The 26,498-nt window shown below is 37.9% G+C and overlaps 1 protein-coding gene across 7 annotated transcripts in view; it reads left to right on the plus strand.

Annotated features, from left to right (window-relative positions):
* HMG20A (high mobility group 20A) overlaps window positions 1–26,498 on the plus strand; it is a 43,764-nt gene that overhangs the window by 9,957 nt on the left and 7,309 nt on the right. For 4 of the 7 annotated variants that reach the window (XM_055716076.1, XM_055716077.1, XM_055716072.1 and 1 more), the window contains 5 exons: window positions 15,327–15,419; window positions 17,147–17,294; window positions 18,648–18,863; window positions 21,913–22,045; window positions 22,417–22,448. In XM_055716076.1, coding sequence (XP_055572051.1) covers window positions 15,331–15,419; window positions 17,147–17,294; window positions 18,648–18,863; window positions 21,913–22,045; window positions 22,417–22,448 — 618 coding nt within the window. In that variant the 5' untranslated portion in view covers window positions 15,327–15,330. Of the gene's footprint in view, window positions 1–13,720; window positions 13,890–15,326; window positions 15,420–17,146; window positions 17,295–18,647; window positions 18,864–21,912; window positions 22,046–22,416; window positions 22,449–26,498 lie in introns of all 7 variants that reach the window. The other 3 variants (XM_055716074.1, XM_055716073.1, XM_055716071.1) reach the window with 1 other exon arrangement.

Genomic DNA, 26,498 nt, shown 5'->3' on the forward strand with positions numbered 1-26,498 from the left:
GATATTTTCCTTACTTGAAAAAAAACTTTTCTGTTAATATCGTCTTGACCTTATAAAAACTTAAAATTCATTACAAATACGAAAAAATGTGAATTCCATTATAGATGGCTTACTTGCATTTTCTCTATAGTAAAATGCTTTAAATGTTTTGGGTTTGTTTTAGGTAAATTACTTGCATAATTTTATTTCAACTTGTAAAAACATGTATTCTGTCCCAATGCCATTTAAACAATGTATTTCTCAAGGGAATTACAGAAAAGACGTTTATCAGATAGGTTTTCAAAACATGAAAAAAAAAAATCAAGAAAATTTCCAGCATGATCCTGCATTGCTGTTATGTGGAAGAGTGTTGTAAATATTCACACACACACACAAAGAGTTTAAATTTTTATAGTGAGGAAAAGTGGGAAGACAGCAGATTTCAAATGCATAGTAAAGGCTAGAAGCTTAGAAAAATAAAATCTAGCTTTTACCTCAGTGTCTCTGTATTATAGACTTCTGGTAATTATGTTTAGAAAAACTTTTGTTCTTTATTGATACACAATTCTTTATTCTTAGTTCTGAGATCGGTAATGTTTGTCAGGTAAGTGTCTGCTTTAATTGACTTTTTATGGAGACATTTAAATAATGCTATATAAATGTAGGAACTTACTGGTCTGTAGCTGTCTTACATGGTTGGGTGTTTTTCCTTCAAGCTGGTGTGAATGTGGATCAGTGACTGGCCAACAAACAGAAGACTGGGCAAGTGATGAGGCAGCATTATGATAATGCAGACTTGCAGTAATACATTAACCAAAAGTTACCATGAAAAAGGTACACTAGTCTGTCACATGCAGATAAATTTTACTCAAATGAGTTGTGAGTTTACAATAGGCAATGTTTCTATCATACCTCTACTTTTGACACTTGTGTCTCTGGTTCTGAACTTGTTCGGTAGCATCTCACTGCCGGCAGTGTATTTGTGTACCACTGTAATTAAAGATACAGACATTTGAGCAATTGGAGGTTTTGCAGATCAGAGAAACTAGTTTCATGACATTTGCTGTGACTTTCTACTGCTAAATAACTTAGTGCTTAAAAGGTAAATGAAATGCGAAGTAATCACCCCAAAGAAGCTAGGCAGTACATCAGCAAAAACAGACAAGGAAGTAGAATGGCAGTTTATTTGAAGGAATAGGGAAAAAATTATATAGGTAAAATAGTTGACAAATCAATTGATTTTTGGATGTTGAACATATTGGAAGGGTTGCAAGTGTATTGTGTTAAATCCTGCAGTGACAAACCATGATTTGTAACTGCCTTTGAAAAACTCAAAGACTTAAGAGAAGCTTGTTGAAACTTGTAAGGACATGGTGCCATGTGGGAAGAAGATGATGGAGTTGGAAGATACTGTATCAGTGAGAGGATGTGAAGAGTTTGCTAAGATTTAATTTTTAAAGCCATAGTGAGAAATTAAGGCATCAGGTGTCAGTATGCATTGTAAAACTGAATTTGTCTCTGTAAGTGATGTCTCTATAATCACTAGCTGAAGCTAACATGCCTCTAGACTTCAATTTACCATTACGTGACCACTTTAACGTTACAGTATGGTCAAGCAGCTGATTGTTGAAGGAATAAAGAGACCTGAATATTCCCTGTGTTCTTTCTTCCAGTGAGTTCGCTGGCAACTTTTTCATTTGCCTCTGCCTCTGATATTTGTGACCATTCTCTCATGCAGATAGAGGTACCGTCAAACGTAATGGCTCCCAACCTCACTTGTGGCAACAGTCACTCTTAAGTCTGAACTGCTGTGGTAAGGAGGAAATACTTGGTTATTCAGGTAGTTGCATGTCACTGTGAAGATGGTTGCATGATACTAGCAGCGTTAGTGTTAGTTCATGAACCTTAATCTAGCTTTGGCACAGAATGTCTCTTCAGTTTTTGGTATAGTGGAGAAACTATTTCTTTTCAAATTTAAACCCCTGTTGTTGTGCAAATAATATATCCTCTGTGAGACTAGAAATGAGAACTTGTCTTTTGCTTATATGCAATGAAGAGCTTAATGTTACAGTATTTTCTTGGTCCCTCAGTTGTCTGTTCCTATAATCTTGTGAAAGTGTATGCAGTTCATTTTGCTGTATCCTCTACTTGAAGGACAGAATATATTGAACAAGTGGACTGGTTAGTGGAGTGGCAAGCACAGCAGCCCAAAGCTAAGCTTTTAATTTGGAAAAAAAAAAGGAAAAAAACCTGCTTAAAACTGCTACTGAATTAAACCTACTTGAAATCAGTGAAAGTTGGGTTCTGTGTAGTGAGCGTAACACATTAAGCCCTCTCTGAAATGACAACTGCTGTTTTTCAGAGTTTATTTAAGTGGTTTGAATTGGGGTAAATACTGCTTGTACTGAGAGTTGAGAGTAAATCTGAGGGTGAGGGAATCTGTGTAGGGGCAGCGTAATACTGGAAGTACATTTCTAGCCTCAGTAATTGGAGAGAAGATCCTGGATTCCTTGCTAAGGTTGCTCTCAATAGTTTTTTCTGGTTAATAGATGAAAAAAGTGAAAACTCTCCATCCCTGTTCTGGTGGTAAAGCAAAGAATTGTCTTTTAATTCTTCTGTTCCTCAAGCCTTGTTAGGACTGGGAGAGGTGACGTCTAAATACACATCTCGTCCTGTGGCCTTTTTAAGGGATTTTTTTCAACTGCTTTTATGTCCTGCCTTCTATTCATCATGTCTCTGTCCTGAGAATAAACAGTGCTTATTTCTTCAGCTGTTGGTAGCCTTCCTAACAAAAAAAAGCAGTGAGGGTGTTTACTGGTTTAATTCTTCGTTGACCAGATGCTTTGAGCCAGATAGTCTACCGTGGTCGTGTCTGCCATAAAGGTGACCTTCAGTTTGGTTTTCAGTAGGTGTTGGAATGAGATGACCTCCAGCAGTCCCTTCTAGTCTAAATCGGTCTTTGAGTCATTAATGTGAATGATACAAGAGATGTATTTCTTGATTTATGGAAGTGTGATTAATTCAGTATAGAAGAAAATGCAGGCTTCCATCATGTTGGCTTCTTTTTCTTCACAACTGGGCAGGAATAGCCAATGAAGAAAATGTGGTAACTAGACACGTGCCTTTCTCATTAATGCTTTGCTGGGTGTATCTTAGCCCACAAAACTGGTTGGAATCTGTAGTGGTTTTATATGGTTGGAAGATATTTACATATAAAATGTGTGATTATCAGGTGACATTAGGAAATGTTATGAGAAAGTAATTTTAAATAGGAATACAAACAAATTCATGGCGATTAATACATGGGTATTTGAGTAGAGGAAAATTTCAGTGTGAAGTGGGTGAATGTTTCTGCTTCTTAATTTAATGACTAGTGGTAAATGAAACATACCTCAGTTGTCTAAAAAATACAAATTTTACAAGCTGAAATTACAAACAGTTTTTCTTAATCAGCTTGATTAATTGATATAGTTTCATATAATAGGCTGCTTCTTTCAGTTGTCTTTTACATGCTAAACTTGAAGAGCTATGCATATAATGCTAGTGATAATAAGTAGCGTCTGGTGCAGTAGTGCTCTGGTCTTTCAGGGCTATTTTCATGTTGCAACCTGTTCTTCGAGGTTTGCTCATTGCAAAAGGAAGCAATAGGAGGTGACTAGCTGGTTTTGAAAACTGTAGGCATTGCTGAAGAATCAGTGTGTGTTACTTAGGGCAGTGAGGTAAGGGTTTACTTAAGGGTTTCTTCTGGAGTGGGTATTCTGTCACGATACAAACAAAACTCAATTGAGGTGTGAACTGGACCTGCTGGATTCTTTTTAGTGAGTTTACCATGGAGCTTTGGAATGCCAAGGGCGTATTTTGCCTACAGTTACACATAGGTGACCCTTTCCTAGAGGTCAGGAAACAGTTCCATGGTGGGAATTAGCTGTTTTGGGAAACTGTTGAAGACCAGGAAAGCCAACCTTTCATTGATCTAATAAATGTTCTATCTCAGGAAGTCTGTATGCTCAAATATGATTGTTAAAGTTTTCATAAAAGCTGAATACTTTATGCTTTTAAAAATGCAGTGTTTAAAAAGCAATGTCCATACTTTTTTGCCTTTGTTCTGGGAGATGTGGGGAGGAGCAAAATACCGATTGAGTGCTTTTTCAGAGGAACCTTTTTTAAAATAAAAAGGAGTGCTGATGACTGAAAAGGCAGTGGTCTTGATTGAAAAGCCCCTGATTTAACTTTTAGGATTAAACGTAAAAGTAATCCATGCACATACCTCTAACAGGCTGCAAAAGGTAACCAAGGAAAGCAAGTATGCTGAATTTGCAGCACTGTGATTGCACTTCTGTTATAATATGTTTAGGCTCCACAAATGAAAAAAGGCAGAGTATTGCCTAAACTCTTGTTTTCTACCAGTTTGCTTTGTCTGTTTCTGATCAAGGCAATTACTTTTGGATTATGAGTTTATACTGAAGTGAAACCTGTGTTGTAGCCCTTCTGAAAATACAAATATTTTTGTGTTTTCCCACTATTTAATGCTGTGTAAACCAGAGTGTTACTGACCTGTTGTCAAGGATCATGAAGACTTTAGCTCTTACTTCTCTTTGCAGTAAGAATTGTGCAATGTGTATTCAAGTCAGATTCTTGCGATGACTTCTAGATGTCAGAAACCAAGCAATGACTAAGTTAGTTGAGCTGTCCAAAATAAAAGGGTTAAGATTGGTAGAATTTTAAAGACTGTTTCTAAAGTTTGGTTGTAATCTTAGTGACTTCCTATATGACCTTCTTTAAAGCAGCTATGCATCTTTACCCATATATAGGGGTGTTGGGATAATATTTATGCTTTAGCTCAGAGCAACCATATTTACTTAATGAATATATATATTAAATGAAATAATCAAAAGGAAATGTAAAAGCAGTATAAATGTTTGCTAAATACGGTAAATACTCAAACCTGAATGCCAAATGTCTTTGAGAACATTTATAACTAAACATGAATTAGGAATCATTTCATATGTAGGTGCTTGAGTTATGTGCAAGACCTCGATCCTTGTGTCTGGTCAGTTTTCAGTCTATCTGAAAAGATTTACATTCTCTTTAGGACTAAATTTATTGTGTATGTAGGTCACCTCTGTTTTGCAGAGCTTGTGCACGTTTCCATCTGCAGTTCCTTGTTTCCAGCATGTGAGAAGCAGCTGTGGAAGAGGGAAGTTGGAGGAGCAGGATTATAGGTCTTAGCCACATTCTTCCCAGGTTCTTGTTTGCTGTTTGGCTCCAAGCTCTAGGCATGATGCTTTACTCCTAGTCACTATTTTCCCCTGGATTCTTTTGACTTTTTCCCTATGATATGACAGGATAGGCACAAAGGAGAGATTGCAGCATCGGTAAGGAAGACGGTGGGAAGAGGTTAACCACTGTCCTCAACAGCAATTTGTTCAAGTGGTGTGGGGATCAGATGAGATACTGCAAATGTTTATGTATTGTTTTGAGCACTCAGCCTAGGGTGTTTAGGCATGCTCCTGGCATGAGTTCTTTCTTCTTAATCCTATTTCAGCTGAAAAATTATTTTCATAATATATGCCACAGATGTTCCAGAAATGTGCTCTCTGCCTGCCCCTTCCCATATGTCTCACATCTCTGGATGTCTGACTTAGTGCTTAAAATTGGGGAGCAGTCAGGCCACTGCAGTAGGCTATGCCACTGGTTTTTTTACCTTGTTTTCCATTCATGATGCTATAAATAGTATAATTTCCTGTTGCCTTTGGTGGCTGAAAATGAGGATAGGTAAAGCTTTGCTCTAGCTTGTCTACATTCATGCTGATATAAGTTCTTCTACGGAGCTGTAGAAGTATTTGGGTTATTGTATGATTTTAAAATTTCTGTGTGCTTTCCCTTTTGGTGGTGAGAGGGGAGTCTTGGTATGTGTCTAGTAAGAGCATATAGTTTCAGTCTTTTCAAATTTCCCGAAATTTTTTCATTTGTATTTTGGGTATAGTCTTTCCCTGTAGCATTTATCTTGGCACATTTCATCTGTGGCCTCAGACAACTTTAAAATCTTGGTAGCACTGGTCAGAGGAGCTGTCTGCTGTTCCAGGAGCTTTGGCAGGATTGTGCTGTCATTTCTGGTTTTTTTCATGAATTCAGACAAGGTTTTGTAGGCCGTGTTCACTGATACCGTGATACTTGCTTGAACCTCATGTCTGTTCTTTTGTGCTTGTTTTCCTTATTTGTTTTTCCATCAGTCTGAGGTCTATACAATTTTTGTCCTTTGATGCCAATGATATGCATGTGAAATGATCCCAAATCAAAGACTGTTAGAAGAGCCTTGGCTGAAAAGGGGTTTTGGTGCACTTCATGCAATATACATCCAAACTTTCATTTCTGATAGGTATTAATCCATTACTGGAGAGCTTTAAGAACAAGTTAGAAGCGAACAGCCCAACTCAGATCACCACTACTTTTGCTATTAGAAAGTATTTGCTAGTATCGGTTCTGATGATCTTTAAAGGGGAAAAAAAATAGCAGAACAGAGTGACTGTTTATATACCTGTTACTTTGCACAATGAAGACTAGCTAAAAATTGTGATTTCTTTTAAATGCCAGATTTTTTGATTGCTCAAACTCATTTGTTTTGTGTTGGAATAGTGCAAGGCAACAGCAAGATAATGAGACCAAAAATATATGGAAGCTGGCATGCCATATTTTTTCTAAAGATGGGTCTTTTCTGCAAACAGAAGTTTGCAGAAGCAGAATTAGTTGCCTGTTTTGTGTGAGATGCTTCCCACACTTCATTTCCTTTAACCTTTGTCCCTGTACCCATACCAGTGCATGTAAAATATCCAGTTCCATGCTGTCTTTGTGGCTCTTGAGGTCAAAGTAGATGCTTTTGTGTTGGGTCATGAAGCCTGTGGTGAGTCATTCTTTCAAGTATATACTTGATGCCCTTTTCAGTGTATTCTCACATCTAAAGCATTCAACCTCATTCTGTAAAATAGTAATAACTTGTTTTACTGGATGTGTGCAAGAGAAATTCCAGTCTCTATTCTTCTGTGGCAGCAGCTAGTTTCCTCTCCCAGAGTTAAGTGAGCTAGGAGTATATGCTCTGCTTTCCTGGCAACTTTTGTGATGAGTAAGGCTTAGAGAGCAAAAGTGCTAAAATGGCTTTAAAACAACTTTTAGGTCTCAGCAGGTATATCTACTTTTCAACTATTTGCTTCAAATATGTAACTTCTCATTTCACTGGCCAGTCACTATCAGGATTCCCTGACACTGAGTTATGTCTAGTTCAGAATACTTGTTTGGTATTTTAAATCAAAGTAGTCCTCAAGTGTTAATTACTACTGTTTCTTATTTCATTTGCATGATACTGGTAAATGTTAGAGCTGGGCAAACACAATAAAAAACTTCTGTTCATTTATATTATTTAATGAACTGCTTTGCTTATGGCATTTTCATTTTTGCATTCCACAAAGAGTGAAATGGTGAAGTCTTATGACATAAATGATCAGAGGAACCGAACTTCAATTTTGAAGGAAAGTAACCATTTACTTCCTGATGGGGAAGCTAACAGGATCTGGTGAAGTCTTGGATGATACATGGTTACTGTGGTTTCAGAGAAGTGTCTGTGCTCCAGGCATGGTTTGTGTCTGTTACATAGTTGATGGTTTTTGTTTTTTTAATGAGGTGTCCTTTTTGCCTTGTTAGTGTAGAAGTAGCTATTGGAAAACTTTGTCCTGTGAAATATGAGGTCTTCATATGCTAGAGAAATGTTCAAATGACAGAGCACTTGAAGAGGTGGAAATTCAGAGGGGTGGTTTATGGGCAAATTACAAAAGCAAGTGCCATCCCTGGTAATCAAACACTGGGCTTACATTAGGTGGAGTGATAATTAAAATAAAAAGTTCTCAAGATTTATTGCAATACTTATTTTTGTCATCTGGATGGTTTGTATCTTCTCATGTGAGACCTGTTAACACAAGGATTAAATTAATTTTGCAGAGTTATGTATGTTAGTGGTATTATTTTAAATGGCAACTGGTACTGTCATTTAGAAAGTTAGAATAAAATGAACCAACCTAATCCATAGATGCTTAATAACTGCCATGAAGGGCTGGATAACAAAGCCTTCTCTATGGGTACCTGTACCACAGGTACTGATTTTAGTACTTGGAGGTGGGTAGCACAACTCATTGTACAGTCACCTCATTGTGGGCTTTTGTTTTCCTTTGAGTGAGCTAAAAAGCTTGTTTATTGCTGATGCAAAATTTTCTTTCATATATTTGAACGGAGAGGGAATTCACTGTGGAGCTATTCTTACTCTTGTCTGCAGAGTTGAGTGTATACCTTTCCTGTGTGAATAAGGGCTTAAATTTCAGAAAACAGGAGGATTTTATATACATGAGATATCTTGTATGTGCTCCATCCTAATGCATTTATATAAATAAGAGTAGAATATAGGGTTGAACACTTGTGTTTTTAAAAAATAGGTTTTTTGCAGATTTTTGGCAGCTGTTACTGTTGTTTAAGTATTAATAGCTTTGTTGGCATTTGCCACAAGGATCCAGACAAACTAAGCATAAAACTAAGCTTTACATCTTTCCCTTCTTTCCTTAAGTTGTTTGGAAATGCAGTGGAACTCTGGAATTTTTTTCTTGCAGCTTTTTATCTGGTCACTAGTGTTTCTTTGTTTTTACTGGCAAGAAGTAAAAACAAAAGCATTGGGCTGTTCTCTGGTATATACTTACTGGTCTGACAGAAAAACCTTCATCCCATTAAGTTTGGCTTTCAATTTTTATAGTCACAAAGACCTTTGTCTAATGAGTTGCCTGTAGGGAAAAAGTAAAATCTGATTTTTGCAGTCAATGTTGTTCAATCATATGTTTCTCCTCTGGCTTGACGGAAGAAAATGCTGCTGTGGAGAGAATCTGAACTTCTGACAGCTCCAAAAGCATTGTGGTTTTAATTGGAGATGTTCTTGCTTCAGTTATCTTTCTGATATTCTGGCTACATGTGGACAGACGGAGGAAATGATGATCCTATGGGGTTTTTTTCTCAGTAAGTCTTCTGAGTTTAAATTACTTACACTATGAAGATCTTGGATTCTGGTGCTTAGATAAGGAGTACTGTGGTTCTTCTGTGACGTAGCAGAAGATCATTTATTTTTAATCTGTTAACCTCTGAATGGTAAAGTTTGGAGCTATTCTGGCAAAGAAGGATGAGAGACTTCAGGAGTAGGAAGTATGGGAGAAAAATCTTCCACTCAGCACTAACATTTCTGAAACTAGAGTTAGCAATGAGGCAGCTGAAATTCCTGTGGTGTTTTATAGTCAGGCTGTAAGTCAGATTTCTGATGCTGACTTCATATTTAAATATGCTTAACTGTAATAGATATGTATTTATAACCTTACCTTTTAATTGGATGGATAAATAGTTTAGTAGTTCTTGATTATTTTTTTTTTCTTAAGATCATCTGATATGATGTAGTTATAGAAAAGGCAGTGTTGCTAAGGACTCTTTTCACCTTTTTTTTCAGTGTTCAGGCCCATCTTAAGATTTCATGTGGCCTTGGGATGGATGAGTAAGAAGTCAGTCTGCATTTAGCAGTGACTTCCTGCATGACCAGACCTGTGCAGACACTGTAGAGTCCAGCCTCATTTCAATATGTTGTGAATCACTTCACACAAGCAAACCAAGTTACATTTTGTGGAAACAATGAACTTTTTGGAGAATGTACAGTAATTGCTTTGGGTCTGGAAGAGGCTCTTTCTTGATCTGTGAGCCATGAGACAACAGTGTACAGTGTTAAGAGAAGAATTGCTGTTTGTAGCTTGCGTTGTTGTAACAGTTTGGCCATGAACATGTTCTACTCTTGACTCTACTAGTCTCTGAAAAATAACAATGCAAATGTGCTACATTGAGGTGGTCTGCTAGATGAAATTGTGTCATTGCACATTGTAAATTATCTGATTATTTGAAGAAAAGGTTGACTGTGACAAATTTTACCCTCCACCTATTACATGCATAAAAGGCTCTTAAAACTTGGGCTTTCAATTACACATCACCCATGTGTATAGGTCTTGCTGCCCTATAATAGCAGCAGTAACATTGCAAACATAGGAATGATATTACAGAAAAGTCAGTCGTTCTGTTTAGCTCCTATCACGGGTTTGTTCTCACCCTCGTTTTACAACTACCTTCTTTTAACCTTTTCGTTCTACTGTACAGATGTGACTAGAAGTTGGGTCATGGTGTCTTTCAGCCTACCCAAAATACAAGTCAGCTACTTCATCTTTCCCACTAGAATAATGTTACAATTGCATGGCACTGCCCACAAAAGTTAATTTGAAAAGAAATTAAGAAAGTTTATTTAAACTATACTCCTGGTTTTGAAAGGTATTTGATTACTGTTTGATTCTTCCCTTTGTGTGTAGTAGTAGTACTTAGATCTTTATGCTGTATAAGTTTTTTTTTTTCATTTCCCAAATCATACTGTAAAACTGTGTTGGCACACTCTGTAGTATTAAGTATGATTTCTCAATGAATGCAGCTGAAGCATCCAACTAGAAGATTTAAACTGAAAGTTACAGAATACTGTTGTAGATTTCCTGCTCTATGAAGCTTTTGTTTTCCCTGAGAGATGAGGGAAGGCAGAGAAAGAGAAGCATATATTAAGCCAAATTTTGGGTGGCTTAGGGTAATATAGAATCTTCTTTAGGCTCATGAAGAGGTTATGTTAGTATATGTGCCTAATGGCTCTTTGGAAATCTTACCAATGTTTAAACACTGACAGCATGGAACGGTAGGAAACATGTTCTTCACTGGTGTTTTTCTTGGCCTTGGACTTTTGCACACATAATGCTGCTTTGTTCTCTGAAGCTCCAGCTTGCACTCGTCCTCCTTGATCCTTATACTTGGGGGTTTTTGCTGTTGTTTGTTTATCCTTTTTAAATACTGGTTGGTAGTGCACCCCAAACCAGACATCCAAAAACTGTTCCAGCCTCTGTACATCAGGTTGTTACTGCTGTTCCACAACTGACCACTGTTATGCTGGATGTAGGAAATACAAGGGAAAAAAACCCCAAACCTAAATCTCAAGTTCCTGTGGAGTCTGCCCTTGGGAGTAAAAGCAGTGCACAGGAAAGCCTGGAGTATTTGCAAATAAGGTTAAGTCAGAAAAATGTGTTGCTGACTGTATTGGCTTGTCTCTAGTAGTGAGAGGTGTATGTCTGCTGCTGGCATTCTTAGAACAGTGTTTCTGGTGGAGCAGTATTGTGCTTAAAATTGAAGCAGAATCATTATGGAAACTCGAAGTGGTGTTAAGATTGAGCGTTACACTTCGGTTTGGCTGTAATCTTTGCCTCACCTTACAGAAGTTATAAAGGGAGTATAATTGAGTCCATGCAGGATCTTCCCGGACTGATCTATCCCAAAGTAAATCACAGTTCCTCAAGCACTTTATCAAATGCTGCTGATAATAAAAAAACCTGCTTAGCTGGTTGCTTTCTTGAACAAGTACAACTAGTTGTGTAGTACAGTGAACTCAGAGCTGCTTTAGTTTGAATTGGTTTTATTTGAACATGATGCTTCCTTACATTGCATTGTAGTGCTTGTAAAGGTTTAGAGTTTAACAGCACTTTCACTTTTATTTTGGTAGTAATAGTTAAAAAATGAAAATAGGATATATCTGTTAGCCATTGAAAAACTAAGTGTACATTGGTTTTTGTGCCTTGAATTTAATCAAATGTGTCTTACTAAATGCTTTAGCCAGAGCTTAAATTGACAACACTGCACAAATATTAATCTGGATGGGACTTGCCAACTGTCCTTTTCAATTCCTGTGAATTCTGTAAAGGCTCAAGTTTGAAAAGCAGCAATTCTGTTCCTTCCCCATTACTGTTCTCTTCCTCAGATTTTTGGTTTGTTCATTTTGTTATGGTCCTGAAATGAACATGTAGCTCCACAGTGGGGTTGAAACTAGTAGATAGCAACTTTAGAACAAAGACATGGGACAGTTATCCATGAGAAATGTGACTGAGACTTGGGTGGGTTCCCATCTGTACTCATTGAGCTTTTGAGGGAACTGTCTTATTTTCTTGCTTTCTGGAATAGATTAGAAGGCATAATAAATTCATTGATGTTAAATTTTCTTTAGGGTGTGGCTCAGTATCAACTGAAAGAGTTAGTATCTAAAGCATATGGGTTAAATAAGAAAAAATAAAATTAAAGAATGAAGTGTGTGTTCTCCCAGCTTCCTGTGTTTGTGTTCTGTTTGTATGTTGTTAAGGTTGATGTCCGGCTGCCTCCCCACAGTTTGAAAGTAAGCTTAGACTCTGTTGCTGCTGACTAGGTCCAGATGTGAACAGACATATGGGGACCTGGTGAAAAGGTCACAGTGGGCATGAGGGACAGACTTGGTAATGGTATGTTCAGATGCAGAGGATATGTATTCTTTTAAGGCATGTGTGGGAATGCTGAGTGCAAGTATACTGGTGTGGTGAGGCTGAGGAGAGGTCCTTGACCCCAGGAAGGCTGCTGGAGGTGCCTGGATAACAAAGCAAGCTATTTTATTTTTTCAGACATGCATAAAGCTTTTCATATATATGAATAAATAAATAATTTGCAAGGGTTTAGTCTGATTGCTGAAGCTTCCTTTTTTGAAGATATTAATTTAAAGATTTTGACTGACAAAACTAAAAGATTGTGCAACATAAAGCAAACTTCCTTATTCTTTCACCTGACAACTGCATGAAGCAATTTGTTGTATATTTAGTAGCTGTGCTTAAACAGCTTTCTGGGCATCATTGAAGAGCACATTCTTCAAATCAGTTGAATTTTCATGTTTCCTTGTAATACATGATGCCCCAAGCTTGATGTAGATTCTTTTCTGTGTGTATTGTTCGCACTTCCTTATTGAAGAGTTAAAATCCTGTATGTTCCATCATACTATCTCATCGCTTTTCCTAAAAGCATTGTATTATTTGAGCTTTCTTCTTTTTTATGTCAGAGATTCTAGTATTTGAAAGAAAGCATAACATAGAGTTGCGGTTCAGGGAACTGCCGATGTTGCTTGGAAGTGACCTTTGGAGGTCATCTTAGTCTAGACTCCCACTCAAAGGAGGACTGTTGCCAACACTAGGTTAGGTCAGTTACAGCTTTGTGTAACTGAGCATTTAAGATCTGCAAGGATAGATGCCGCCACCACCACTTCCCTGGTAACCTCTTGGTGTCCCATATGAACGTGCAAATGCCTACATAACTACTGAGAGTTTGGTTCTGTCATCTTTGCTACTTCCATCAGGTAGCTTGAGGCACCTGTTGGATTTGCCCTTAGCCTTCTTTGCCAGACTGAGCAAGCCCAGTTTCCTCAACATCTCTTTATCAGGTCAGGTGCTTTAGGTCCCTGACCACCTTGACAGCCCTTGCTGGACAGTCTCCAGCTTTGCCACATCTCTGTTGAGGCTGAGCCCCCTAAACTATACTCAGTTTGTGGTTTATAATGATAGAGTAGGAATTAGATTTCTTCATTCCTGGTTGAGACTCTCCTATATATGATAAAGGCTGTTTGCTAGAGGTCAATGTCTGTACCACCTAGAAGCAGTCTGCCTAGCTCTATTTTCTAGATAAGGAATCAGAATGATTCTTCAGGGTGATCTAAGTATCTCTACAGCTGGAAAAGCATAAGAGAAAAGGGTGAATGTCATCTGAAAAGTGAGAGAAGGTAACTACTTTCTTGGACTTCCTGTCTGTATAGGAAAGATAGTCGTCTTTGGAAACTGAATGTAACATCGTGGTGGAAATTAGATCAACACAATGCCTGTTTCATGGAGATCTTCAACTGATCTGCTGTGAGCATTAACTGAACAAATTGGAGACTTGCCAGAGATTAATTTATCAGCTAACATCTGTAGCACCTTATGAAGGTATGGAGCTGTTGCTAAAGGGTGTAGATATTCTTATGTTTTCAAAGGGAGGCACGAAATGAATAGAGCAGAGCTCATGATCTCAAAACAGAATGTCAGGTAGATTACACTCTTGGTTCCTGAGAATAGCCTTTTGAGTCCTTTGACCAGTTCTAACCAAATACAGCTGTGGGATAAATGTCTCACACACCCAAAGTCCTTTGAGTAGGAGCAGAGTGCTCACCTGTTTGGGTGGTCTGCTGTATTCACTGGTTTGTTTGCACAAGTTTCACATCGTATCAGATGTAGTACTTGTAGTAGGGATCTGCAGGTGATATAAGATGCAAGAAATGGTGTTATTACTTTTGTTTGTATAAAACCTTTACTTATGGAACTGGGGTGGGGTGTGGGAAAACACATACGATGTTAAAAACAAGAAGCAGGATTTTGTGTCTCGAATCATTTTGATTTCACTGCTGAGCAGAAGGCATACCAATCCAGGAGAAAGCAGCACAAGTTTATAACTCACATCAGTCCCTCCAAACACTAGCTGCAAGGGATAGCAATACTGAGGTTGAATATCTGGTACCTCATCAAAGGTGACTTTTAAACTGAAGGAATAGAAAATTAACTGGTATGGCCCTTCAAAATGGGCTGAAACTGCAACTCATAATCATAGAGTGAGTTTCTTTTTGTTTGGGGAAATTTTTTTCCCCTACAACAAAACAGTCCAGTATCTTAGTAAGAAATGGGATGAATTAATTTAATTCTTCTTTGGATTTCTTATCTCACATCAAATTCCTATGGCAGCCTACAAGGATACAAAAGAAAGCAATTCTAACTTGGGAACAGTTCGTATTGAATGAGAAGTATGTTGTGCCTCAAACTGCTTGCTTCTGTAACTGTTGTATGTGAGTTGAAGCTTAAAATAATATCTAACACTGCTGTTTTCTGTACTTGGCTGTAATACTCAACTATGTACATAGATAAATTGTGAAAATACGGACAAGGAATATAAAATACAATCTTAATTTGAAACTTAATTTGAGACTTAGTTTCCATTTTCTTTTGGGATCAACAAAGAAACCTCTGTGGTGAAGGGTGCATGGTGAAGGATGAACAGGAACATGGATTGGAAGAGTGGCATTTATGTACCTGTGTGCTGAGTATGAGAATGAAAATTTCTCTCTCAAGGGATAAAATAGAATGCTACAGCATGATTTCTAGCATCACTGTGGCACTGGCATAGGGCTCAGTTAAGAGGGAAACTCTGAACTGAAGCATCATTTATGATCTTTGTTCTCTGACCTTGAGCACAGCTGCCTATAGGGTTGGTCCTCAGGCCAGTCTGGTATGACAGGCTGATTCGTTTATAGGTTTAAAATGTTGTGATGTTTAAACTGAAGTGCTGCTGAAGGGAAACAATAAGATTATTAACATATTTTTTTTTTAAACCAGAGGTATGGAGAACTTGGTGGTTGGCTCCAACCTTCCTCCACTTTTTACTGATGAAGATGGATCTAAGGAAGGTAGTGAAATTACTGTAACTGGGTAAGCAACTACTTCTTTTTAACCTGTAGCTGATAGATACAATCTCTGGACTTGCCAGGGAAACTGTTTCAGTGGGAAGAGGGCATTTAAAGAGATTTAAAACAAACAAACAAACCCAACAAAAATAAATCCTACAACACTCCCTTGGCCTTGATAGAACGTCACAGGACTGTATTTAGAAGAAACCAGGACTCTTCTGAACTGATGGAAATGATCACAAACTTTTGTTGAATGTTTCTTATCTTTTTAAGTTTGCTTCACTGGGATTTTAAAGACAGACAGCGTGATGGGGGCAGAGAGTAAGGGTGTTACAGTCGTCCATGCTACATAAATTATTTCTATTAAAAATACACTGTTCATCACTGATTTCTGAAAATCGCTGAGAAACTGATGTCTGTCATTTTTGTCAGACTGACTCTGCTTTTACAGACTGAAACTGGCTTCTTTTAAAATCACAATTGAGAAATAAGTTGTCTTTCAGGACAGAACTGTAACAGTGATTCTAAGAAACTGTATTATTCCATTTTTCTTTTTGACACGTACCAAATATAATTAACTTACAGAAATGTGTATGCTTTGTTCCTTTTGTTCTTCTCTAACTGTTAGTAATATGAACTCAATCTGGTATCTGAAAGTCAGGAACAGATCTCTCCAGCCCTTGTATCTTTACTAGTAATTATGTCACAATAGCTGATTAGTGAGTAATAAAAATAAACTGTTCTCTCTATTTAAAGACAACTTTTTCCGTAGGCATTCAGCTAACAATTCTGTTAATATATTCTGATTTTTATATAGCTGTATTCTACGTTAACAGGAACAATTATTTTAAATATTTAAAATCTGGTGTGCATGTAAGCAGCTGTAGATCTGAGTAAATTAAGAAAGATTTGAAGCATACACTGCTGTTGTAGTAATTTTCATGAATGTAACTGGGCAAGGCCAAGTAATCTTTAGCCTGGTTCAAAAAGGGATTGGAATCTGATATGAGTCCCAAAATTTTATATTAATTTGTCACAACAGAACAAAGTCGTGACAATGACTGTGGGGTTGTTGCCCCAAAATACGTGCTTATCTTTGTCTCCCTACCTTCAGAAATATTTCTGTGTACGTGCTTTTTTTGGTTTTACCTCCAAACAGCTTGCCCTTGAAGTAAGGTTGATTGATACAGCTCTTGCAATAAAATTAGTGGCCATTCAGGAGCCTGTAAGGACCCAGTCAAGTTGGTGCTTTAAGTACCCACGCTTATCAACAGGAAATTGTTGAATGGAGTTCAATCCAAAATCGTACACAACCACAAACCTTTAAGCGTATTTGTGGAGAAATACAGTGAATGCATCCAGAAAGGTGTATATTGGTTGAAGATGAAACCATTAATTTCAAAATCCTTACGGTATTTTTGAAGAAGCGTATGTTCATGCTTTCTGATTTCTGATCCAGACATTTACTTGCTTGACAGTTGTTTGTATAATCAAAAGCTTCACTAGAAATTAAACAGAATACCACTTTGAAAATCAAACTGTCTTTGCAAGTCCATAGTAATTATGGTAGTTATAGCAGTTCCTTGGATAGAACAGCCAGTTCATAAAAAATGACTCTAAAATATATATTTTTTTCTGGCTAGTATAAAAACTGAATATATTTGCAACATTTTTGCATGTTTTAGGGAGGAAATTATTTAGCAATATGATGATTAAAGGGTTTTCTTTTGCTATTATGTGCTTTTTCAGAGTAGCTCATTCTGAGAGTTCATTCAGTGGTGGAGCTTCACAGTCAGTGAATAACCCAGATTTGGTGGAGGATTTGTCACAGGTTCAGCAGCTGCAGAATGAGTCCTCTAATACTGCTGAAAACACTGAGCAGAAGCCTGAGGAGGAGGTGAGATGAAATAATAGTGAATTCTCAATGAAGCAAAAGCATGGAGTTTTGTCATAGCTTGCCTTTACCTACTCAGATTTTTTTGGATAGGATCACAAATTTTCATCCATTTGCCATTTTCATCTTTTGATTCTCTCTGGTTTTCTCCTGTGTTGCACAGCTGCACGCAGCTGGCTGGGGAGAGCTGGCTGGCCTCGTGTACAGAGAGCAGCATGCATCCCTCCAGCTGAGCCAGCCCTGTCCACAGGCTGGTGCTGCATTCTGTCTTTTTCTGAAGGCTGGATGTTCAGCTGCCACAATTTATTTTCTCTCTTGTGAGTCAGGAAGGTGACATTGTACTCTTTCAGGAGTAAATGATGTTTCTGAAAGCATTATGCTTGCTGCTTTAGACTGTATGTTGTGTGCCATCCCGCACTGATTCCTGGTGACTAAAACACGAAGGTACTGAAGTTTGACAAGAAAGTGGCTTGAGGGTTTTTTTGATAGATGCATTTAACATTCCTCCTTGTAGTTTGTCTTCTTCTGTGAGGTCCTTCTTTAATTGAACTAGTAGTCAAATTCCAGAAGGGAAACTGAAGCTAGCTTGATGTCAGGGACATGTTGATCTGGGGAGAGATGAGAAGTAGTGGAACAGTTGTGCGTATGTACTATAAGAAAACAGTGTTGTCCAGAGATTGCTATAGTAGTAGTATGAAGCCAAGAGGATGAGTGGTAATTATGTTATTTCTGTGAGCTCACAGTGTGCCACAGGCAAATCTCAAGATATTCCCTGCTTTGGAGTTTGTTCATCTCTCTATTGGTGGTGATTAGTGGGAAAAAACCCCTATAAAATAGAATAGAAAAGCCTGTATCCTGTCCTTTCACCCACATTTTGGGCACATAATGCACAAAGATGAAAGATTTGGAAGGGGCAAAGTAGCTAGTTACCAATTGTTAACTAATACACAGAATCTCTCCAAACATGATACTGAGGCAAATGACTTGGGGGGGAGGGTATATGAGGGTAAGAGTAAGTTTAAACAACTAAGAAAAAAAAATTCTGTTGCATTAGCTAGGATGATAATTTCATGGGTTATCAGTCCTCGTGGTTTTACAGTCAGTAGTTGATGCAAATGTTATTTTATTGTCCCTGTGGATCAGGAGATACTGCAAACAGCTTTTCACAATGAGACTTCTTTGGCTTTTCTTGAAGTCGGGATTGCTCTAAAGTAAGGTTTGAAACTTATGTCCATAAAAAGATGTATTGCAGCAGTGTACTCCTGATTAAAATGCTTAAGACATGAGTATTTATTCCTTCCAGAGGTGGTAATTCTTTTCCTTCAATCTGAATTTTCTTCCATTTTCATTTTGCAGCAGCAAAGAACTAAACGAGGAGGCTGGGCCAAAGGGAGAAAGAGGAAGAAACCCCTTAGGGACACCAATGCCCCCAAATCCCCCCTCACAGGGTATGTGCGATTCATGAATGAGCGTAGGGAGCAGCTTCGAGCGAAGAGGCCTGAAGTCCCTTTCCCAGAGATCACCAGGATGCTGGGCAATGAATGGAGTAAACTGCCTCCTGAGGAGAAACGGGTACCATTAAACTCCCTTTTCCTTGTTGGATTATGATTACTGTTAAATGGGAATATTGCTGTTTAGTGAGGAAGTTAACATAGGCTTTTGATTAAAGTTGTGGTTAGGAATATATTTCAAAATAAGGGGTGCGGATCCTCCAGAGTTCAAATAATGAACGCCGGTAGGTCTGTAGCATCTCATCCAGGTGTGACTTGAGGAGAACTGTGTCCTCTAGACAGTGCCAGGATATATGCAGAACAGGTGGGATTGCTCTGCTGAGACATCGCAGGGTTTGTGTGATTCATCTGGGTGTAACTCTGTTGTACCTAACTCCTCTACAGCTGAGACCTACTGGTTTCCAAAGCCAAAGTCACTAGAAGGATGAGGCAGGCATTTATTCACTGTGGCTGAGGAGAACTTAGCAGAATTTCAGAACTCCTTGAAGGATTTTGCAGTTCTGTTTATTTTATAAACTCCTCAATGTATATAAACATCTGGTGTCTTAATCTAAGACAAGCAGACCTGAAAGGACAAGTTACTGAAGGAGATGGTTAACATGAATGAACTTCTAGACAATGTTTTAAAGTATTGTTAGCCCTAGAAACAAAGTTGAGATCCGTATGATGGATGGGACAGTGAGTTACTTATTCTATTTTCTACACACATTAACTCAGGAAAAGGGTTTTTCCCACCTTTCAGTCAGAACGTGATGTCTTCTAATTGGGACTGCTGTGGCCTTCTGCAGGGTCTGATAGGTGAATGAAGACCAGGGCAGTGTCGGGTCTGGTTCTTTTAACTCCTTCCAGAGAGCACTTTGTAATTGCTAATGGGTGTGTGGCCATCTGCACCTCATTGCCAATGGGAGATTACAGGAAAGCAGTAGTTCAGTCACAGTGCAACTTGATGTTATCACATGAATTTATCAGGACATTTAAGCTTTTGAAGATACTTTAAGGACAAAACGCTTAAGTTTTTATGTTGGCTGGATGAAGCAAAAAACAAGAGTTCCTTTTGTCACTTTTTACTAGGCTTGTAGAATGTAAGTTATACAGAGATATTACAAAATGGTGCATCGGCATACTGTGTAAATCATAATGGAAAATTTGTGTAACAGTAAAGCAGTTGATTTGGTAACCCATCTGTAGTGAGAATAATGTTGCTGTCTGCTGGGAGAGGGAGGGAAGAGAGTAAGACATTCTGCCCCTCTACCCCTTGCCCTTAACATATTCTTATCGTATCCAAGACAGATTTTTATTTTACCTTTTTTAAACTAGGAAGAAGGAGATTGAGTTCAAATCTCTATTCTGTGTGCTGCTTTTTGAAGCCCCAGGGAATCTGTACTTTGAGTAAAGCTGTGAGTTTCTAGTCTATAGCAGGTCAGGGAAAGGCTGCTGAGCACTTCCTTCCCTTCCGTTTCTCCTGCCCTTTTTTACTAAGGCAGTGAAGGCCACTGCTGCTTGGGAACCCCTATCTCTAATACAACAGCCAAAATTTCTTGTTGAAGCTGAGTAAGTTGGTTTTGGCTAGCTAACAACTATGAAGTTGTTCTGAAACAAGCAGTGGAGTCATAGTATATATACTGCTGTGTGTGGGATAGTGTCCTGTAATCCAGGGGAAAAGTGTGTCTGAAATCCTGCTCTTGCATCTGAGCTCCAGCAACAGCAAACTAGTTGTCCAATATAACAGCTGAAGGGCAAGTCTCGCGTTTCCCCTGTTCCAGCCCTGCAGTCCTGCTATTTCCTTTGCTATTTGGTGAGCACAAGGACCGTTGAGCTGACTGGACGGACCAAATAGTGAGTCTCCACTCCAAAAAGACCATTACTATAGTCATAGAGCAAACACCCTAAAAATCATTCTTCTTCTTGTTCCCTTGTATGGGGAAATATTTAAAGAACTGTATAGATTTGTGCTAGAAAACCTAGGACATCTACTTACAGGTAGTGCATCAGAAATCTTTCTGTAAGAAAATCCATCCAAAACGCAAGTTAAGCAGGAAAAACTTGTGTTGTTTTTGACTCGGTTACTGTACTCTTTTAGCAGCATATTGCTGGAGATAGAAGAGAAGAATTAATGTCTTCTGGAAGAATACAATATCCAAAAGAAACGCAAACCCAGCATCACTAAATTTGCACCCCAGTCCAGAAGGTTAACAGTGTCCGCAGCAGGGTCACAAGAGTTTTGCAAATGCATGAAATTTATAACTATTACATGTATTGGTGTGATGACTTAATGAAAATAAAAGGCATACCCAGTGACTGATGTTCACTCAGATTGAATACTTATTTCCATTGAATTTTAAACTTGTTGCGGGGAAAAATTGGGGAAATTACTTTTTTCTTGAAATAATCCCTTTAGTAAGTGTTGTGACCACTCCTTAAATTGTTTTCAGTTCATCGATTCCCCTGAAGAATTCTCCAGTTAAGCTCATTCTATTATGCACGTGTGATTTTTTTTTTTTTTTTTTTTTTTTTCTGGCCTGAAGTTTTCTTTTAACCTAATCGTTGATAGCTTAAATTGATATCACCTGGGCTCTTTTATCTTTATGCTATTCTTTCCAATAGCCATGATGTTTTGTTTGCTTCTTAGACAGGCAAAGTGTGTGGTAGTAGAGTGGTAGTGCTTTTTTTCTGTGGAGCATGAAAACAAGGGCGTATTGGAACCCTGCTGTGACAGATCTGAACGTTAAAGCTTGATCTGTTCAGGCATTCCTGCTTGGCAGCATTTAATCCTGGCCACAGAAAGGCAATTCTGAAGTCCCTACGTAGGTGATATTCAGTTCAATTGAGTAGCTTAGTAGCAGGTTACTTCTAGATCTAACAAAAAAGAGTGAACAGAATAGTGACTTGAATTACAAAAAAAAAAAAAAAAAAAAAAAGGACACCAGAATGCAGTAATATTATCCAGAAGTCTTATATCTTTGCATCTCACGTACATTCTCATTGTTTCTTCACTCCTTTCCTGTTTGCATAGGTGAAATGGATCAGCACTTCATCTGACAAGTTGTTTTTCTTCCCTTCCTCCTGAAGGGGAGGAAACTCCCTGAAACTCTTGGACTTTTTTGTTTCAGCGATACCTTGATGAAGCAGATAGAGATAAGGAGCGTTATATGCGGGAGCTGGAGCAGTATCAGAAGACTGAAGCCTACAAAGTCTTTAGCAGGAAAGCACAGGACAGACAAAAAGGCAAATCACACAGACAAGGTATTGAATGGGACAAAAATATGTGCCTGGAACAACAGAAGATTCACAACTAGTTGTGTAAACTGACACTCATTTAAAGCCTTTGATTTAAAGGCTTGTTAAAAAGTGGATTTGCTCTTTCTATGGCATTTGTATCAGCTGTGTGTAAAGTGATTAATTTATGTAAATTTAACTATATAAATTTATTGGAGGATTTGCATTAAAAGCACCAAAGTTAGACACAGCTTCTATGTGACTTACTAGGAAAGCTGCACAAGTTTTTGGTCTATAACTGTTCTGTGATTATGTTTGTGTAGCTGCTTTAATTTGGTTTTTGTTTTCTCAAGTCTTACGGGTTTGGGGGAATCTCTTGTTTGTTCTTTCTTTTTCAGATGGAGCAAGACAGCCAGCCCATGATCATGAGGTAAACCTCTTCATTCTACCCTTTACATCAGTGGGTAGATTTTCAGATGACAAAAGTTTCTAGTGCAGTCAATAAAAACCAGTTTATGCCAGTTGAAGACCCTAATTAGAGGTTTAGAGTATGAATTCTGCTTATGCAGTTTCTGATCAAAAGGAGCAACCGAGTACTCTTAGGCTCACACTAGTAAGGTGAAAACTAAATTTACTAAGTCTTGGGCAGGCACAAATGATCTAGGATAGAGTGAGAGTGTAGGTTATACTTAAAACAGATCTGTTTTGTAATGTTAAATAAATGGATGTAAGTCAGTATAATTGAGCTGTATCTAGTATGTTAGACGTTCAACTTGCAAAATTTTTACTTTGAAATTTTTCAAAGCAGAAAATTTAATGAACTGACAAGGCTGTGCACTGCTGAGAGACAGCTACTGGTCTTGTCTAAGGAAAATAAATTTCACTTCCAGGAAGATGCTTTGGTTTCATGTTTTTGATACACCTTTTTATTAACTCTCAAAGGAAGTACTTGCAGTGAGATTAATTTGAAGAAGTATGTGGTCCCCAGAATTTCTTATTCTTTAATCACTCAGTCTAAGTTTGTCTTTATTTGTACAAAAACCAGAATACTGAAGGCTTCAAGTTCTAGGTTAATTGCCATGTTTACATAACCTTTAAATTATAGAGGTGGCAAACTACAGGTTGCTGAAATCTGATGTCATAAATGCCATTATAAAGGAATCCTCCATACCCTGTGGGGTTTTTAAGCCTCATCAGGTAGTTACTACATAGTTGAACTAGCAACACATTAGGCAGGCATCCTGTTCTGAAAGGCTGCATGTTTGCTCAGCATTTTTCACCTTTATATTGTAAAATTCCACATGCTTATCCCCGATAGGCTTTCACATCTTCTCTGCAAGGGAGAAGTATTATAATCCTGTACAGGCAAAGAACAAGCAGAAAAGTTTTAGATTGCTTTTACAAATAATACACTCAGGTTAGTACTGGAAGCAGGACTAAAGCTTTTTGTTGTCTTGCTGCTTTCGCTTATCCACATTGACTATTATTATTGTGTTTGTGATTACCAGATATGAGCCAATTAAATTATTTATTGAGAGAATATAAGAACATATGGTCAAAGAAACCTTTCCTTTTCCCCTCACTCCACTTAGGTGTTCATGATTTAGTTTCAGTGAATCAGCGTTGAACTAATTTTAAATATTGTATATAGAGATGAATTCCAAAAAGTATTGCAATGTACAGTTCAAATACTAAGTATAATTAAAAAAAAAAAACCAACAAAAAAAAGGATGAATCTTGGGAAGGAGAGAGGAAACTTTTAGTAGGCGGATATAGCCATTAAAAACATGGAGATGCTGTCTTAATGAGCTCATCTGTGGGCATAAAATAGAACATTTTTCTTCCTCCAAATCCTAGCTTCATAAATATGACATATTGCAATATACACTAGAACTAGTAATTGTCATCATCAGTGGCCAAACCATTGTTGATTGTTCTCCATTGTTCTGTTATTGCTTCTTTCCTCAAACTGTTAGAATCAGAGTAGGTCTAGCTTCATGCAGTCAATTACACAACATCTTGCTGGCAAGATTTCAAAGATTTATACACCGTGTCAGGGAGATTAGGCATTGCCTGCTAGTATGTACAGCCTTTGAAGACAGGGAAATGGCTGCCATGGTGTAAGTGCACAAGAAGAAAACAATCTACTCTGAGAACATTTTTTTCATGGAGTAGTATATTTATTATATCTGTTCCTTACGTTGCCTGCACCTGACCATACAAGGAAGGATGAGCCTAAACGCCCCCACCCAACATCTCAGCTTTCTCTGTACCATACTTTACCATGTCTCTAAGAACTTCAAGTCTGATTTGTTCCAGAACCTCCAAAGATCAGCATCAGTTTTAATAACCAGATGAGAATGGTATTATATAGTTGACACTCTGGTAGCATCTCAATCTTATTTAAGGCAAATGGGAGAAACAATAATTTTGTTTCTATTTTGATTTGAGGGATGACAAAATGGTATGTAACCTGAACAGACTGGGCCTATTTAGTAGGAGATGATCAAAACCTTATGATTTTAACGCTGAGTGAACCTCAGAATGCCTTAAGCTTCAGAGCTCTCAAGAGTATCTTTTATGTGCTGGGTAATGTATTCTGCAATGGTAGAGCACGGATGGTATTCATTATTACTCTTCTGTTTAGTTGAATTTCTTGGTTGCCTTTCAGAAGCTGATCAGTTTCATCTAACTGCTTTAATAATTTTTTTGTTTTACCTGAAAAACCTGTATCCTAGAGCTGTAAACAGAATAACCTCTCCTCTTCACAGTACCCTCTTCTCCACCATCTGTTGTCTAGGAGCCAGTGATGACTAGAGCCAGTGCCTCTTTGCATGCAAGTAGCAATAGTAAGCGTGAATTGGAATATCTAAGATGGATGTCCCATTAGTGTTTTAACTGAACTTCATAACTGCCAACATTTCTTAGTGCACATTAATGTTGAGATCCTAGATTACGGGGTGAAATTAATCCCTAGCCACCTAGGGAGTGTTCAGACAAAATGAATGTGTTGTGCACACTTCTGTACATGACTTCTCATTTCTAAATACATACTCTTGAGACTTTTTCCCTATCAAGTATCAAAACTTCAGTGAAGAATGTGTGGTCATGATCCTCTAGCAACACCCTACTATATCTCACAGAGCTGGGAAGGTTTGTTTCCCGTCCCTCTAGTCCCACCTGTTTCTAGCATATCTTCAGCTGATTAAAGCCAAGTGAGCTTGTAAATTCTCACAGCACATACAGAGTTTCCTAGCTGTAATTATACCAGACAATAATATTCACCTTCTCTTTTACTTAAAAAAAACCCAATCAATTGACAGTCTCCTGAGGTAGAGACCCAAGGTACTGAAGTTCCATCTGGTCTTGCCTTGGTTGACTGCCAAGTGACTGCCAGATCACCCAAAGTGCCCTTTGTGGCAAGACACAAATGTGGTATTCTGGGTGCCAGAATTTCCTTAGCAGCTGTTAAGCATCTACGTTTTCTTCTGGGCACCAAATGATGTTTGACACTGCATAATTTTGGAGGATCAGTTTGTGTTGTGTTATCAACTATGGCATTTGAGAGGTTTGAAAAGCTTTTGTTCTCCACAGGCATTCTCTTATGCTTTACTTTGTTTTCTGTATTAAGTAACAGGTTGATTGTAGTTGCTGCAGTTTATCAAACCAAATTTGCATTGGCTTTGTCAATACCGATGCAGATTTTAAAGCAAGCATTAATTCCTGTTGATTTTTGACATGCAGAAATGGTCACTAAGGTATATTGTGGTAGGCTTTTTCCCTCAGTGAAATAAAGGTTTTTATGCTTTTGGACTAAGTTATAGAGCATTTCCTGATTTAAAAGTGTTTTTTTTGAAAGAAAAAAAGCCTACTATAGTCACAAACCATACATTGGCTATTGCCATAGCCACAGTGAACGACTGCTTTCTAAGAGCAAAATATACCTATACATATTCACCTTTAGCCTTCCAAGATACTACGTACTCTGTAAGCAGATTTTCTCCATAGACTCTTGCAAATCGTGTTTATAGACTTCCTTCTCAATAGTGGCAGCATCCATCAACATCATTTAAAAAAGGTGTGGCTTGCTTGAACCACTGTGCAGCTCCCATCTCTTTCAGAGTCAAAATGCACATCTCTTCCAGTTGGGAAACAGACATGCGGAATTGGTGCACTGTGGAAGAGTTGCTTATTTTTCCTTTAGCTGTTGATTTTCCTGGCTGTTTTCTCTTTTGCTTTGGAAGCGCGAGACAAAAAATCAGGAAACTTCCGGTGCATTTTGGTCGCTTTATCTCCTGTTGATATTCCTGTATAGACTATTTCAGGATGTGTCAGTTGGCTGATGGTGGAATGCTTTCCAGTGGAAAATATAGATGAATTCTGATAGTTTTAAAACCAAATTATCCTGATGTGTAATGTCATTAGGGTGAAAGTGTGTATTTTAGTACATTATATGGTATTTCTTTATAATGGTATTTGA

Source organism: Falco cherrug, chromosome 7 (genome assembly GCF_023634085.1).
Source record: "Falco cherrug isolate bFalChe1 chromosome 7, bFalChe1.pri, whole genome shotgun sequence".
Taxonomy (NCBI): domain Eukaryota; kingdom Metazoa; phylum Chordata; class Aves; order Falconiformes; family Falconidae; genus Falco; species Falco cherrug.